The following is a 14,896-nucleotide window of genomic DNA, read 5'->3' on the forward strand; positions in this document are numbered from 1 at the left end:
AACCAGGTAAGGGCAGCCGTATCTGCATAAAACTTCCTCCTCTGAAAAGAACTCGACTCCGTTGAGTTAGGAAAAGGACTGAGGAGACCGTCTGAAGGAATACGCTGAATGAGGAACGATCCCACCATCTTCTTGAGCATAATTTCAGGGAGATCTTTGGCAGGATGAAACTTCGTAGTCTTATTGGCATGCTTGAAAGCATAGGTATTGGCATAGCCACAATGCTGTACTTTCTTGTCAAACAACCAAGGTAGACCAAGAAGGATATGACACATCTTCAGGGGGAGGACGTCATATTGGAATGTATCCTTAAATCCACCAATAGAATATGTGACCAAACACTTATATGTGATTTTGAGATTAGTGTTGTTCACCCAAGCAACCTTGTAGGGATTTGGATGTGGCTCTGTTTTCAATCCCAACTTACGAACAGGGTCTTCAGAGACAACATTAGCTCAACTATCTCCATCAATGACCAAGGTTAACAACTGATCATTGCACTTCACACGAGTCTGGAAAATACTACTGCGGGGCCAATCTTCATTGTCAGTGGCTTTCTAAGTGGTCAACACATGACGAATGACATAAAAAGGATGTTGGTCTTCATCACTGAGAGTGTCATTGACTTCACCTGGCGCACGCTCTTCTCTTAAATCAACTGTGTCAGAACCAAGTTACTCTTCAGGAATATATGGTATAGGAGAATCCTTATCGATAAAAGCAACCAAACGGCTGGGACATTGAGCACTGATATGTCCAAATCCATTGCATGAGTAGCACCGAACTGTGAATTTTGTTGCATCAGAAGGTTTATTTGAACCACGCCGAGGGGGTGAGTATGAATGAGTAGGCCGTGAAGATGACATTTCAGAAACATGTCGAGGTGGAGAATACGGCCGAGTAGGTCGTGAAGAGGCCATAGATGTAGCATTAGCCTGTGGTTTGCTAGATGACCTTTCTTGGGTAGGAGGTTATTGCAGGATGGAACTAGTACCTCGAGGAAAAGTATCTGCAAAATTTATCCGATTGTATAGGCGTTTCAGACTTTCCTCAACCTGATACGCTACTTGCATGGCATCTTCCATGCTAGACAGTCGACTAGATGCAAGGGCAGCACTAAGTTGAGGGTGCAAACCATTGCGAAATTGTGCGACTAATACTTCTTCATCCCACTCAAATTCAGAACGAGTGGCTAAATAATAAAATCTCGCAACATATTCTTCAACAGTCAATTTCTCCTATTTCAACTATGCAAACTTGAGATGCATGCGTTGCTTGTAATCACAAGGCAAGAATCTCCGGTTCATGACTTTATGCATTTCAGCCCAAGTAGTGACTAAACCAATGCCTCGGGTTTGATTTTGTTGCTGTTGCTTGACTCACCAGACTCAAGCCATGCCTTTCAATTTAGGCTTTGCAAATGGGATCTTTTGGGCCTCAGTCAACCCATACCATCTGAAGAATGTCTCTAAGCTGTGAATCCAATCAAGGTACAATTCTGGATTGTTATATCCATAAAAATCAAAAACATCCAATTTTGCTGCTCGTTCCGCTCCATCATCATATCGGCCAGTTCCATATGGTGGTGGAGGTGGTGGTGGTGGTGGCGGCGGCAGTGGTAGTGACGCATCTCGTGGAGTGGTATTGGAAGAATCCCCATACTGGATGGGAGTCTTTCCCCTATTTGCAGCCACCAATCTATCAGTAGAAACTTGCATAGATTCTATCATTGTCTTAAGGGAAGTGACAATGGTAGTGAGAGCATCAATTTTTGTATCAATCTCTCCCTTATAGGAGTTCAGCTGCTGGATAACTTCACTATTGGCTACCATGGTGATGATAAACAGATAATGACAAGGTAGTAAATAAATGGAAGCTTAAAGAAGAATAGCAGAATGATAATTAAATGAAAATATTTAAGTGGAGGGCACAATGGTAATTAGAAGGCAATCAATTTAGAAACACAAAGCAAATATATGGGAAGGGCAGAACTGGAATAAATATAAAATAGGGATAAAGGAATTAAAATATAAGGAGAGGGGCAAAATTGGGAAATTAAGAAAACTAAAGAAAGAAAAAGGGAGAAAAGGTCTCAGGGTGGGATTGGGATTACCGACAAGAGAAGATGGTTCTTTCCTTACAATGGAGCCACCAGCGATGGAATTCAGCAGGTTCTCCAGCGGATGCAGCGGAACTTGGAAGATGTGTGAGCTGAGATGGAGTTCCAGGGAGGTCGACTTGGAGATGAAGTGCAACAGAAGGTCGTGGGAGGATTTCGAACCAGAAACCAGGTACAGTTCTGCCTCTCTCCCTGCTTCTTCTTCTTCTGATTTTGTTCTGTCTTCTTCTCGTCTTCTCTCTCTATTATTTTCAGTTTCTCTCTTCTCTTCTTCTGTCTTTTTCTTGCTTTCTTTTTGTCACTCGAACCCTAGCAGGGATGGGTTCCGCCTTCTCTGTTTTGCAACAGAGATAGTTTTTTTTTGTTTATCTGCTGCCGTTGTTTGGATACAAGCAGTGGGAAGAGGGAGACGGTAAGATAGAGTTTGGTTAAGAAAGAAAGTGGAATAGGGAGAGAACGAAGGAAGGATCCTTCGGCTCTGATTCCAAGTTGATGGAGAACCTTAGGAAAGAAAGGGGAAATCAGAATAGAGAGGGGGAAAGAAGGGAATCACACACTTCACTAGTGCACAAACTCAACATCTTCATTCAATAATCAAAATCACTCTAAGTCTTCCATCGGTTACAGCCTATATATAGGAAAATAGGAACATGAAATTAGAAACTTAACTGAAATGGAAACTAGCCTAAACTAGGAAACAACCATAAAAGGAAGCCAATGCAAGGAAATAAATCCTAACTCCTACATTCAAATCTGGAAAATAAAAGGCATGAAATAAAATACTAAGTAATTACTAATTTTATTTCCAACCCTTGTTGGACCAAAACCCTGGGCTGGACCGGTTCTTCTTGGCTCTTGGTTTCCAAAGCCGATCATGTTGGTCCAACCAAGTAAGGGCAGCCGTATCTGTATCATTAATCTAAGTGAAATATGGCATCACTCTTTCTGACTTTCTTGAAGAGAACATTGGGATATAACTTTTGACTGGGATGAGAAAAGGATAAAGTATCAACATTTGTTATTGTTCATTTGATGTTAAAATATGTGAAAGCTTAGTATGCTTGACCCATGAACTCAAAGGCTGTACTGTGAGAAGACAGAGAAGAGGAGATGATGGAAAGAGAGAGAGAGAAGACTTGACCAGCGATAGATTTTAGATAGTAATCCTATTGCTGGTCAGTAGGCTTTATCTATGATAAGTCAATTACAATCATAATCGAATAAGGAAAGCTAAAACAGAAAAAATCAAAAAAAAAAAAAAAAAAAAAGGATAATTACAAACACCAACTAATCTAACCAAAATAGGACTCACTCACGATGGGGGACATTCACCCTATCGTGAGTACCAAACCACTAACGCTAACATTGATAACTAGAGGGTCCAATAGGGGTTCACGACTCCTACAGGACCACACTTTAACATGATTTAAGATCTTTGAATATATATTTTTACTCAAAACAGTCCAGAAAATTGGTGGTAACTAAAACACATTTCTATCCCTCATTCCTGTAAATAAGGCACAAAAGATGTAAAAGTCAGCTACTATTTACCACATTTCAAACTATTTTGACTCTTTTCACATGGTAGAATGGGTGTTGAATGACGAAAACTTCTTATGGATGGGAACATTTGTATGTAGTATTATTGTAGTGCCTTACTGCCTTACGCTATAATAGTTAAATTGTTTTCTAAGTTTTGTAAAATATGAAATACTAGATACTTACTGATGGTAATCATGGTAAACTGGGGAATCTCATGGCTTCTTGTTCTTGTTCTAAGATTGGACATTTGTATTGTACGTAACTAAAAATTATTAAGCAATTTTAGTAGTTCCTTCACCTGCATATCTAATATTGCTTTTATTGTACAGGCGATGTGATCATAAGCCAAGAACCTTATGTCTCAGTACCAAATAACTCTTTAGTTGACGTAAAATGTGATGGCTGTTTTACATCAAGCAACCTAAAGAAATGCTCAGCTTGTCAGGCTGTTTGGTACTGTGGTAGCATGTGCCAGGTATACACTAAGGACTCATGAGTGGTCATTTTGGGGAAATAATATTGTTCATTTCCTTTTTAGACTTTTCAACTTGATACTTTTGGATCTTTTCTTATTTAGTGTAGTCATGAAAGAAGATTCTTTAGTTCCTTTATGTGATTGATTCGCTGCAAGTCATTTGTTGTTACCTATACCTGAATGTAAATTTTTTATGTGAGGGAGAATGCTGACTATAGCCAGGCATAAGCCTGAAGTTGGAAGAGGAATTCGGTCAGCATTTTGTTCTTTATGTATTTCTAGAGTACAAGGAAAGGGTAAATTAGAATTTGGAGTGAAATTACGTTTGGATTTAGAGGTAATGGTGGTAGATGATTGGTATAGGGAAAGAAAATATAGAGTACTTACCATTGAGAAAACCTCCCATGTGATTAGAATTGATGGTTGCTGGTGGAGCTGGTTACGCAGATGGTGTAATACTGATTTGAGGATGAAATCGATGGAGAGAGAGAGAGAGAGAGAGAGCTTTATTTATTCCTCTAAAAGGCCATAAAACAAAAGGGCCATAATGTTAACATGGCCTATACACAAATATAAATTTAATTGCCATAACTCGTAATCTGCCTGACCTATAACTGATTTATTTTAACCATGGATCCCACTGAATGAACCTTATTTAACCAAATTAACTATAACCCCATTAAATTCCTCGTTTAGGCCTTGCAAGTACCAACAACAGCAACAACAAAAACGACTCAACCTTATTCCAACTATATGGGGTTGGCTACATGGATCATTTTTCTCTAATCAGCTCGATTTAAAGCCATACTTGCTATTAGTCCCAAGCTATGCATGTTTGCCCTCACCATTTCTCCCAGAGTCATTTTCAGCCTACCCCGGGCCATTTGATCCGAATCAAATCTCCCTCCGTATTGGCACACAAGTTTTCTCCTTATAAGTTACACCATCTTATGTTAAGGCAAATAAACCTACAATCCTATGATTCAGCGCTTTAAAACATATGTTCATGACCAATAATCTATGTTGCGTGGTTTTTGATGGGTTTTGTATGGGGTTTCTTTACCTCTTGCCCGGATATCATCAAGTCTTATCGCTCTCTGTAGCTTCTTCTTCAATCCCTCCCAAATTCAGACAATTAATCACACTTTCCTTTGTCTCATCACAAAGAAAGTTGGTGGCTTTCTCCATGAATGACTCCAGACTGATCTCTCTTTATAATATTCTTTATAAATTCATTGCTAAAATCCTAGCCCTAATCAATCTGCCTTCATTATGGGGCGTAGCGTTACTGACAACATTATCGTTTGTCAAAAAATCGGCAGAGGTTTTGAGAGGAACTCCCATTCCTCTGCTGCTCTTCTTAAGTTTGATTTTCACAAAGCCTTTGACTCTATTGGATTGGATTTCATTACTAGAGTTCTTCAGGACATGTCCTTCCCCCCAATTTTCATTAATTGGATTCACTCTTGCATCTCCACTCCCCACTTCTTTGTTTTTGTTAGTTAGAAACTTAGAAGAAATACCAAGAAACACGAAGAAAAATTAACATATTCACCAAGACACAAAGATTTAACGTGGTTCACACACCGATTTGATGTTCTACATCCATTGGCGAAGGTGAATATGATGGAAGAAAGATTACAATGGAGATCTCTCATAAACACCCAAACTCGCGGCAAGAACTCTCACTCAGAAACCCTAACTCGAAAATCCCCAAACCTCACATGCTTACACATCAAGACAATAGTACAAATAATACTCCTTCGAACATATTTGTCATGGCACCAAGGCTAACCAAGGCGTTGGAGGGCTGTCTAAGCACTTAGGCGAGAAGGTGCCCGCCTTAAGGCGAACAAGGCGGCCAAGTGTTATTGTTTATTGTCCTTATTTTCTAACATTATTTAGCAAGCTACATATACCTTATATCATAAAAAATCAACATTAAGCCACATTAAGTCATTAAAAATCAACATTAAGCCTCATCAAATCATAAAAAATCAGCATTAAGTCAAAAAAATCAACATTAACAGAAATGCTCTTGTTCAATAATAAGTTTGACTGGTCAAATAATTTTATCGGTCAAACTTTTTTAAAGTGTGTGAATTCTGTTAAAATCGCATGAATGAAAATAATTTATTGATGTCAAAACAAAAAATTATTTTACCGGACTTTTGTTTTTTAGCAATGTTTTAACATGATAAGATTTATAAAATTTTCGTAATTATGAAAAACTCTAGCATTTAAAAGTTGAAATCGCCTCTATAACCAAAATCTAGTTTTTGTTTTTAGACTGGGGGTTTGACTTTTTTGTCCTTTTGGAATTTGGTTTTTAAACTTTTTTATTAGATTCAAATAGGGGTTATTTGCTTATTTATGAATAATATCTTAAGTAAATGAATTAATAAATATTTGACATAATTATAAAAAACATTTATTGAAATGATATTTGGCATAAATAAGTGTTCAAATACAAGGCGACATGCAGTGCAATAAGATGACTGTCGCCTAGGCCCCAAGGAAACCGCCTGGACGCCATGTCGTCGCCTTGGCAACACCTTTACAACTATGCCTTCAAGTTGGGTAGATCCAACCGGTCGCATCCGGTTTGAGTACCGTATTGTGGGGGCATTCGCCCACACACCCCCAAAAGAGATTCGTCATGGGCTCCGAGCCCTCTGCTACCATCATAGATCTCAGAAAAAATCCCATTCGGGTTGCCACCAAAATATGTCGGAGCAGATCAATCTTTGAAACGGGTCAAGAATTCGAGACTAAACATAACATTAATGGTTCCCTGTTGGGTTCCTCCCCTTCTCTGTTGGGATCCCTTAAGGTTGTCCCCTCTCTTCCTTCCTCTTTTCCCTTTCCCTGGAGGTCCTTTCTCGCTCCATTCGATCCTCCATTGTCCTTAACCTTATGGTTCCCATCCCCAAATGCAAAGCTCTAAATCTCACCCATCTTGCCTTCGCTAACGATCTTACAATTTTCTTTAAGGTGGACCCTCTGTCCATCCAATCCATTCTTTCTCCTCTTCATCTTTTAAATCTCTCTCGGGCCTTCGTATCAATCTCCTAAAATCCCATCTTTTCCTTGCTGGGGTCTCTGTTTCCTGGAAACCTACCTCCTTCTCTCCATTGGTTTTTCCTGGGTTTTCTCCTTGTCAAATATCTTGGCCTTCTCTTGATCCCTTTTAGGCCCACTATCTACCATGGCACCACTATGCTCGATCTCATCCGTAAGATACTCCAACTTTGGAAAGGCAAGCTCCTATCTTTTGTTGGCCACCTTGAGCTCATCAGATCAGTGCTCTAATCTTGTTATATCTTTTGTTTCTGGTGTCTTCAAGCTCCCTCATGCTACCATCATGGCTGTTGAATCTCTCATGTGCGCCTTCCTATGGAAAGGGGTGGACTCTGCTAGATTTCTTCATCCTATTAGTTGGTCCTCAATCTGCCACCCTAAGTAGGAAGGCGGCCTGGGATTGAGTAGAATTTGAGATGTCAACTCTGCTGGCATTTTCAAGCTCATTTGGAAGCTTGCTTCCAAACATAATAGCTTTTGGGTCTATTCTTATCTTCTTCGTAAGGACTCCTTCTAGACCATCTCTTGTTATCCCAATGCATCTTGGGTCTGGCGCAATATTCTCAACCTTTGTCCTGTTTCCATTAGAGCCGTTAGCTCCTCTATTTATGCTGGCAATTCCACCTCTCTTTGGATTGACAATTGGCATCCCTCGGCCATCCTCCTTTCTGTGGTTGGAGCTAGAGTTGCCTACTCTTCGGGCCTTCCCTAACATGCCCTTATCGCTTCTATCATCTCAAATGAGATCTGGTCCCCTCCTCTTTCCTCTCCACTCTCTAATATCTGGTCCTCTCTCCCCCCCATTCCTATTGGGCACAATGGCAGGGGTGATAGAGTCATCTGGTCCCCCTCCCCTTCTGGTATCTTCAGCTCCTCATCTGCATAGAACGTTGTCCAACCTGATGCAGATTAATCATGAAACAGCTTATTTTATTAGGAATAAGCCTAGGGTTGGGTTCCATACATGTTGGGCCTTTGATTCCATGTGTTTTGAGTGTAATAGACCACTTTTATGGGTCTAAAAGGGGGCTCTAAGATTGAGTACGGGATTACTAGTTAGTTTCCATTTTCATTAGTTTCCTTTTTTAGTTGGGTTTGATTTGAGTTATATTTGTTTCCTTAGGAGTCAAGTTATTAATTGAATCAAGTCATTAGTAGTTAGTTTCCTTTTTCAACTAGTTTCTAATTTCATTTAGTTTCTCATTTCAGTTTTTAGTAACTATTGTATTAGGATAATATTTGGTTTCCTTTTTAAGGAACCTTCTATTTTGCAATTCCCTCCCCCATCACTATTATAAATAAAGAGAAGGCTCATTAGTAGCCCACGATTTTATGAATGAAAAAAAGCTATGTTGCTGTTTGCTCTTATGAGTGTGCTTTGTGTGTGATCAAAGTGGTGGTCTTGTGTTTGATCAAGGCTGAAGGAATTGGTGTTTGACCAATTGACTCTTTGCAGTGTGAAGCCCAAGAGGTTCTTCTTTTTTCAAGGTTATTTACAAGACTATATTGTGTTTCTACAGCTAGTTACAAAATTTCTGAACTCTTGAGACCGATGATTTTCTGATATTTTATTGGGCTGGTTCTGGTTGTTCTTCTGATTAAAAGATCCTGAAGTTGAGACTTGGTTAGACTCTCTATCCTAGTCTACATTACGTCCCCACCATCTCCTTATCCCCTAGTGTAAGGTTGTTTGGTTTAAGCCTTTAAGGGCCATATCCCTCGGCACAACTTCACAGCCTGGAGTGCCCTCTCCAACTATCTCCCTACCCAACCCTTCCTCTATCGCCATATTCAGGTCCATCCTGCCTGTTGTCTTTGTTGGAATAGTTTCGAAGACCCAAGTCACCTCTTCTTTAGTTTCCTTTGTCTGCAAAATAGTCCTTAGTCACTTATGGCCTAATAGGAGATGTTTCGTTTCCCTCATTAGGGAATGGATTTGGGTTGATATTACCTTTTCTGGATTGTCTATCTATGACACTGCTAGAAAGTTTGCCTTCTCTGCTTCCATCATCCAAATCTGGATGGAATGTAACCTTCGTAGATGGACTTCCAACTCCCATTCCTTTGATAGGATTTGGAATGCCATCTATTTCGATGTTAGCTCTAAGCTCAGTGTGCTTCCTTCTTGCCTTGTAAGGGATACCGCAAGGAACAGGCTCATTGTTGTTTCCTAGGGTCTGCCCATTGCTTAGTAGGGCTTGATAGCCATTTTGCTTTTCTTTTCTTTAGTTTCTTTTTTCCTTTGGCCCCTGGGCTTGTATATTAGCTCTTCTTTATTTCTCTTGGTAAATTTATTATTCACCCTAAGAAAATCTATTTTGCGTGGTTAAACTCTCCCGTGGGATAACCTTATAACCAATCAACCTTTTTGGTGAGAAAGAAGTCTATTTGCCTACTATTCTTGCCCACTTTTGAAGTTTACGAAATGTTTTTTTCTCTCTTTTCAAAGCATGTGTTTATTATTGATATATCATTAGCCGGAGTAAAATCTGAAACTGAAGTCCCCTTTTCATTCCTGTCTCCAAAACCATATCCTCCATGATTTCTTTCATAGCGTCTACTATCTCTTTGAACATGTCCATTTGGATCCCCCCATAATAATCTTTTCTTCTTGATTAATTCCTTGAATTCTCCATCCACGTGTTCCCAAAATTGTTTCTTAGTATATTCATCTAATCCGATTTGGGTGCGTAAGCACTAATTGTGTCAATTACCTTTTTTCCTAACACAAGTTTAATGGATAATAACCTATCACTGAATCATCATTTTTGAAATCTTTATCTATTACTCATCCCACTTCTAATATGATTGTCCCAAGTATACCAAAGTTTAAAGTTGTTAATTCTTTAGCATTTTTACACTTCCATCTAGTCTCTTTTATACAAGTTATGTTAATTCTTCTTCTTTTCATTACATCTATCAATTCCAAACTCTTTCCTATTAAAGTTCTTATGTTCCACGATGCTAATCTAATCCTACGCTTTTGGACTGGCTTTGTTATCCTCACTCATTCATGATGTGAGGAACCCTTGTGATGGGGACATCTATGTATACCAGCGGTGTAGGCACAAGGCCCAGCCACATGTGCACTCCATCTGGCTGGAGGAAAGCTAAAGAAAGAAGAAGGAAGACTAGAAGAAAGGAGAAAGAAGGCTGCTATAGTACCCCACCGTGAGAATTAGGAAAGAGGCTATCGCTGGTCTCTTTCTCCCTCTCTCCTATTGCCCAGATTTTGTGGGCCCCACTGATGGTCTTGTTATTTTAGTAGTTTATTCCATAGTATCTTATTTATTTAAGTATTTGAATTAAGTGGGAAACTATCTTATTTCCTATTTGTTTTTTTTTAGGAAACTTATTTATTTCTGAAATTATGTTTCTAGATTAGCCTTTTCTTTTTTTAGTAATTTTCCTATTATTTATGTAATGGCCATTGGCCCAAGGATTAAAGTATTGGTATCGGTCGGTCAAAATTAAGATACGTATCGGAGGGTATCGTATCGTATCGGAGATATGCTAAAGATACGCACATAAATGGATAGGGAACACATTTTTATACTTTTTTGCATAAAAAAAAAAGTTAAAAAAAGCTATATATAACATGTAGAATGCATAAATACTTAAGTAGAGGGTATTGTATTGATAGACAAATATATTGAGTTGAAAATGTTCAAAATGATGAGGTTTGAGTTTCTTATAGTTTTTATTTCCTCATTGCCATTGCCACTGTGATGAGTGCCATGAAGAGTGTCGTGGTGGTTCAGATCCTTGGCTAGGACCTTCTTCTTCAATAGGAGCAACTACGATGATGTTCTGCACTTGTCGAATATAGGCACAATATTTACCCCAGTCGAAATATTTATGGTAGTGGGTCTCCCATTCATTGTAGAATCTTCTATACTGCTCAGGAGTGGCCAATGTTGGTCCTGCATGAGTCCCATATCCATAGCCTGAAGAAGCACCTGAAGATACATGGTGTCCGTGTCTGTGTCCGTGTCTGGATGAGGAACCAGCATGATCTGAACTTCTGTACTGCTCTGGATTGGCAAATGATTGTCCTACATAAGTCCCATATCCATAGACTGAAGATGCATATGAAGATACATGGTGTCCATGTCCGGATGAGGAACCAGCAATATCTGAACTAATGCACATTGACTCCATGCTACTCATCAATGCATCAGTAGCACTCGGATTGTGGGATCGCCTACCCCTCCGACTATTAGACTTTGGTCGTGTGCGAGCACCATGATGACTATCTTGGGTTGCATGTGTAAATGCAGCCTTCTCTGTGAAATGTAGTGGTACATAAGTTTAGCCACCATCACCACTACCACCGTCACCACCACTGCCACCACCATCACCACCACCACCACCACCACCACCACCACCACCATCACCACCATCATCATCATCATCATTACCATTGTTTGAGATTTAAAATGTAACCGCAAGCGTACGAATCAGTGTAGCTACGGGTCGAACACAGGGAGAGCAGCCACCTTATTTTTTATTTCTTTTAATAATGCGAAAGTGAACTGATTAATGGTTGTGATCTAATTCTAATTACCGTCCTAAAAATAACGTCCTAACCATTCGTCATCTAAGAATTTAAAGACGCAAGCCACACAATTAAAATTAAATAAATAAATAACTAAAAGTAAACAACCCACGCAATTAAAAAAAAATAATAATAAAGGAAAAAAAAATGCTGAAATAAAAATAAAGTAAAAGAAAGGGGATAAAGCTAGAGAGAGACTCACAAGCAGTTTCTCTACTTAGCCCGAGGGATGCATCATAATATGAGCTTCCCTACTTGACCAGAGAGTTACTCTTACAAGGGTTTCTCTACTTGGCTTTAGGGAAAGGGAGACAATTAAAATAAAAGCAATAAATTGATGGTTCTATGGCTAGGAGGGGCAAAGCCAACACATACACTAGCCATGAACCTTGGGGGAAAGGGATAGCAATAATGTAACGACTGAAAATAAAAATCCTAAATTAAGAAAGAAAGGGTAGTCAGAAGAGGGAATGAGAGGGGGGAGAGAAGACTACTGAAGGAGCCTACTTACTTGAATCAATGCTTGAACTTGAAAAAAAAATTGCTCCACGGCTCGTGATCTTGTCACCTAGATCTAAGCCTAGAACTATAACTTAAAAAATTACAACTCAATTGCATAAATCATAAACATAAAAAGAACTGAATAAAAATAAAAGAGTGCTTGCATTAATTGAAATAAAAAAAAACTATTACAAAAGTGATTAAAGCAAAAATAGAGAAGAACTAAAACCAAAGAGTGAGAGAGGGAGATAGAGAGCAACTAAAAAAAAACTAGAAGAAGAATGAATTGTGTCTCCTCCTCTTACATGAGTTGTATTTATAGGGAATGGAGAGGTAGGGTAACAATTTTCTCTTTCCTAAAAGAGAGAAACCCACAATTGATTTTGAGATCTTTTGAGTCCAAAAGTGCTAAGATGGAGGAGAGAGAAGAGAGAAATAAATTTTGAGAAATTTCCTAAAATTTTTTTGCTTATTTTCTTTCCTTTTTCTTCTAATTTATTTTTCTTCTTTTTTTTTCTCTCTCCTAGGGACGACTTTTTTTTTCTTCCTTTGTGTGATTTGGACAATCTTTGGTGATGATGTGGAGGAGAGAGAAGATTTGGACAATTTTTGGTTCTCCCATTTTTTTTCTCTTTCCTTTTTTTTTCTTCTCTTCTTGCTTCCACGATTTTGCTTTCCTTTTTTTTTTTTTTTTTCTTGTGCACCCTTCCACGATTTTGCTTGCTTCTAAAGCAGAAAATCTTCAACAAAATCTTCTAAAAAAAACAACCATAAGATTCGAACTTGAGACCTCTTGGTGAGCAAGAGAATTTTGTACACCATAGCTCACCAACTAAGCTAGGTAGTTGTTGTTACCAAAAACAAATCTTTAATCACTTAAGGATGTGGTCCATCGATCCTTGTTGGCATTTGGAGTATTCCTTGTACCTCTGGGACAATTGCAAACTGGCTAATTCTGCATCTCGGTTCAGTTCTGATCCATTATTCTTTTTCTGACCCAAAAAAGAATAATCATTTGTACGGGTGACCAAAAGAATGTGTACTTTTAATTGAACACGTCCATCTTGCTCAGAATTTCGTCCTCTTCGCAACCATGGAAAGAAATAGGACCTCTTTACGTGTAAAATTGAAGATATGGCTCCCGATAGTCCTTAAGGCCTTGAAAATATAAAACCTGCAAAAAGAGAGTAAAACCCAAGGTAGCTCCATTCTAAATATGTAAAATGTATGTTTTACTACCCTAGATTTCACACATAAATGTGCTCATCAGAATTCCCCCACACTTAGACTTTGCTAGTCCTCGAGCAAAACAAAAAGAAAAAGAAAAAGAATAAAGATCAAAAAACCTAACTCACTTTCGTAGGAATCACGGTTGCACTTAGCATGTGCAACAAGCCTTTAAACCCCTAGGTCACCCCTAGTGGACGAGTTGTGTCTCGTGGGTGTTTGCAGTGAATATACACCCAAAATTCAGAATAAACAAATCCCAACTTTGGCTAAAGGTAAGGCCCATACCAATCCGGAGCAAAGATAATTTCTCTTACAAGGAACCCCCACACTTGAACTTTTATTACCCTTTATCTATTCCAGGCACTAGCATATTTCTTAATTTGGAACTCACCTCGTCTCTTCCAAAACATCCTTATCTTAAGGTAAAACCACTTGTGAAGAAATAGGGAACCAATGACTAAGGCGTTGGAGTGTTTTTGACCAAACATGTTACCAAGCATTATTGACATTTGCACATTTTTTTTCTCTTTTTTTTTTTTCTGCTTAATAAACTCTATTCTACTCCACTACTTTTGGCCTGAATGACATGGTGGAGCAAACACCAGACACCCAAGTTACTATGTAGCTTCGCTTTTTGCATATGTCCACAAAGGCAGTGATGCTAGAGTTACTTCAGAAGTTTCCTCCCAATGAATTTTGATCAAGACACCACGCTTCCTGAGGCGCAATGCCCTGTCTAGTTCCAAAGGAATCAACTCTTATTCTTCTTTATACCATATTTCACGTTTCATTTAAAATTGTGCATTTGTCAACCCATGCCAAATTAAAAAGAAGGTCTCAACTCCAAATCAAGTACAAGGAACCCACAGACTTACATATGGTCCATCACCATAAAACAGGGGTCTCTTATTTTTCAAAAGAAAGTCTCATCTCAAGACACATGCTTGTTTCTTTCTTCTCAACAGGGTTTTTATACGTTCAAAATGGGTACCTTAATAAAAAATTTTATTTTCATACATCAAGCAACCGAATGGTATGATCATTAGCCAAAAACCAAAGTAGGACTTCATCCTTAGCAAGCTCAAAAATAAAAAGAAAAACAAACAAAACAAAGTGAAAGAAAAAAAAAAAAACTGGTTTCCCTCCCCCACACTTAAGTCATGCAATGCCCTCAATGCATGGAAAGAATTAAAAACAAAGACAATGCAAGGGGGTCATACCTGAATAACAGTTAGTCATCAGTGTAAAGAGGTTCATGGAGATCCATGACCTCTTCACTACTAGTAGTGGGAAACTCGAGGAACGGTTTCAAACGCTGACCATTAACCTTCGAAATTACCCTTGTTCCTGGATTCAAAATCTCCACAGCCCATGGGGATATACATTATGA

At 38.7% G+C, this 14,896-nt stretch overlaps 1 protein-coding gene across 2 annotated transcripts in view; it reads left to right on the forward strand.

Annotated features, from left to right (window-relative positions):
• LOC122084535 (histone-lysine N-methyltransferase ASHR1) overlaps nucleotides 1-14,896 on the forward strand; it is a 52,345-nt gene that overhangs the window by 5,946 nt on the left and 31,503 nt on the right. For both annotated transcript variants that reach the window (XM_042652845.1, XM_042652844.1), the window contains exon 2: nucleotides 3,991-4,136. In XM_042652845.1, the coding sequence (XP_042508779.1) occupies nucleotides 3,991-4,136 (146 nt within the window). The remainder of the gene's footprint in view (nucleotides 1-3,990; nucleotides 4,137-14,896) is intronic.

Source organism: Macadamia integrifolia, chromosome 7 (genome assembly GCF_013358625.1).
Source record: "Macadamia integrifolia cultivar HAES 741 chromosome 7, SCU_Mint_v3, whole genome shotgun sequence".
Taxonomy (NCBI): domain Eukaryota; kingdom Viridiplantae; phylum Streptophyta; class Magnoliopsida; order Proteales; family Proteaceae; genus Macadamia; species Macadamia integrifolia.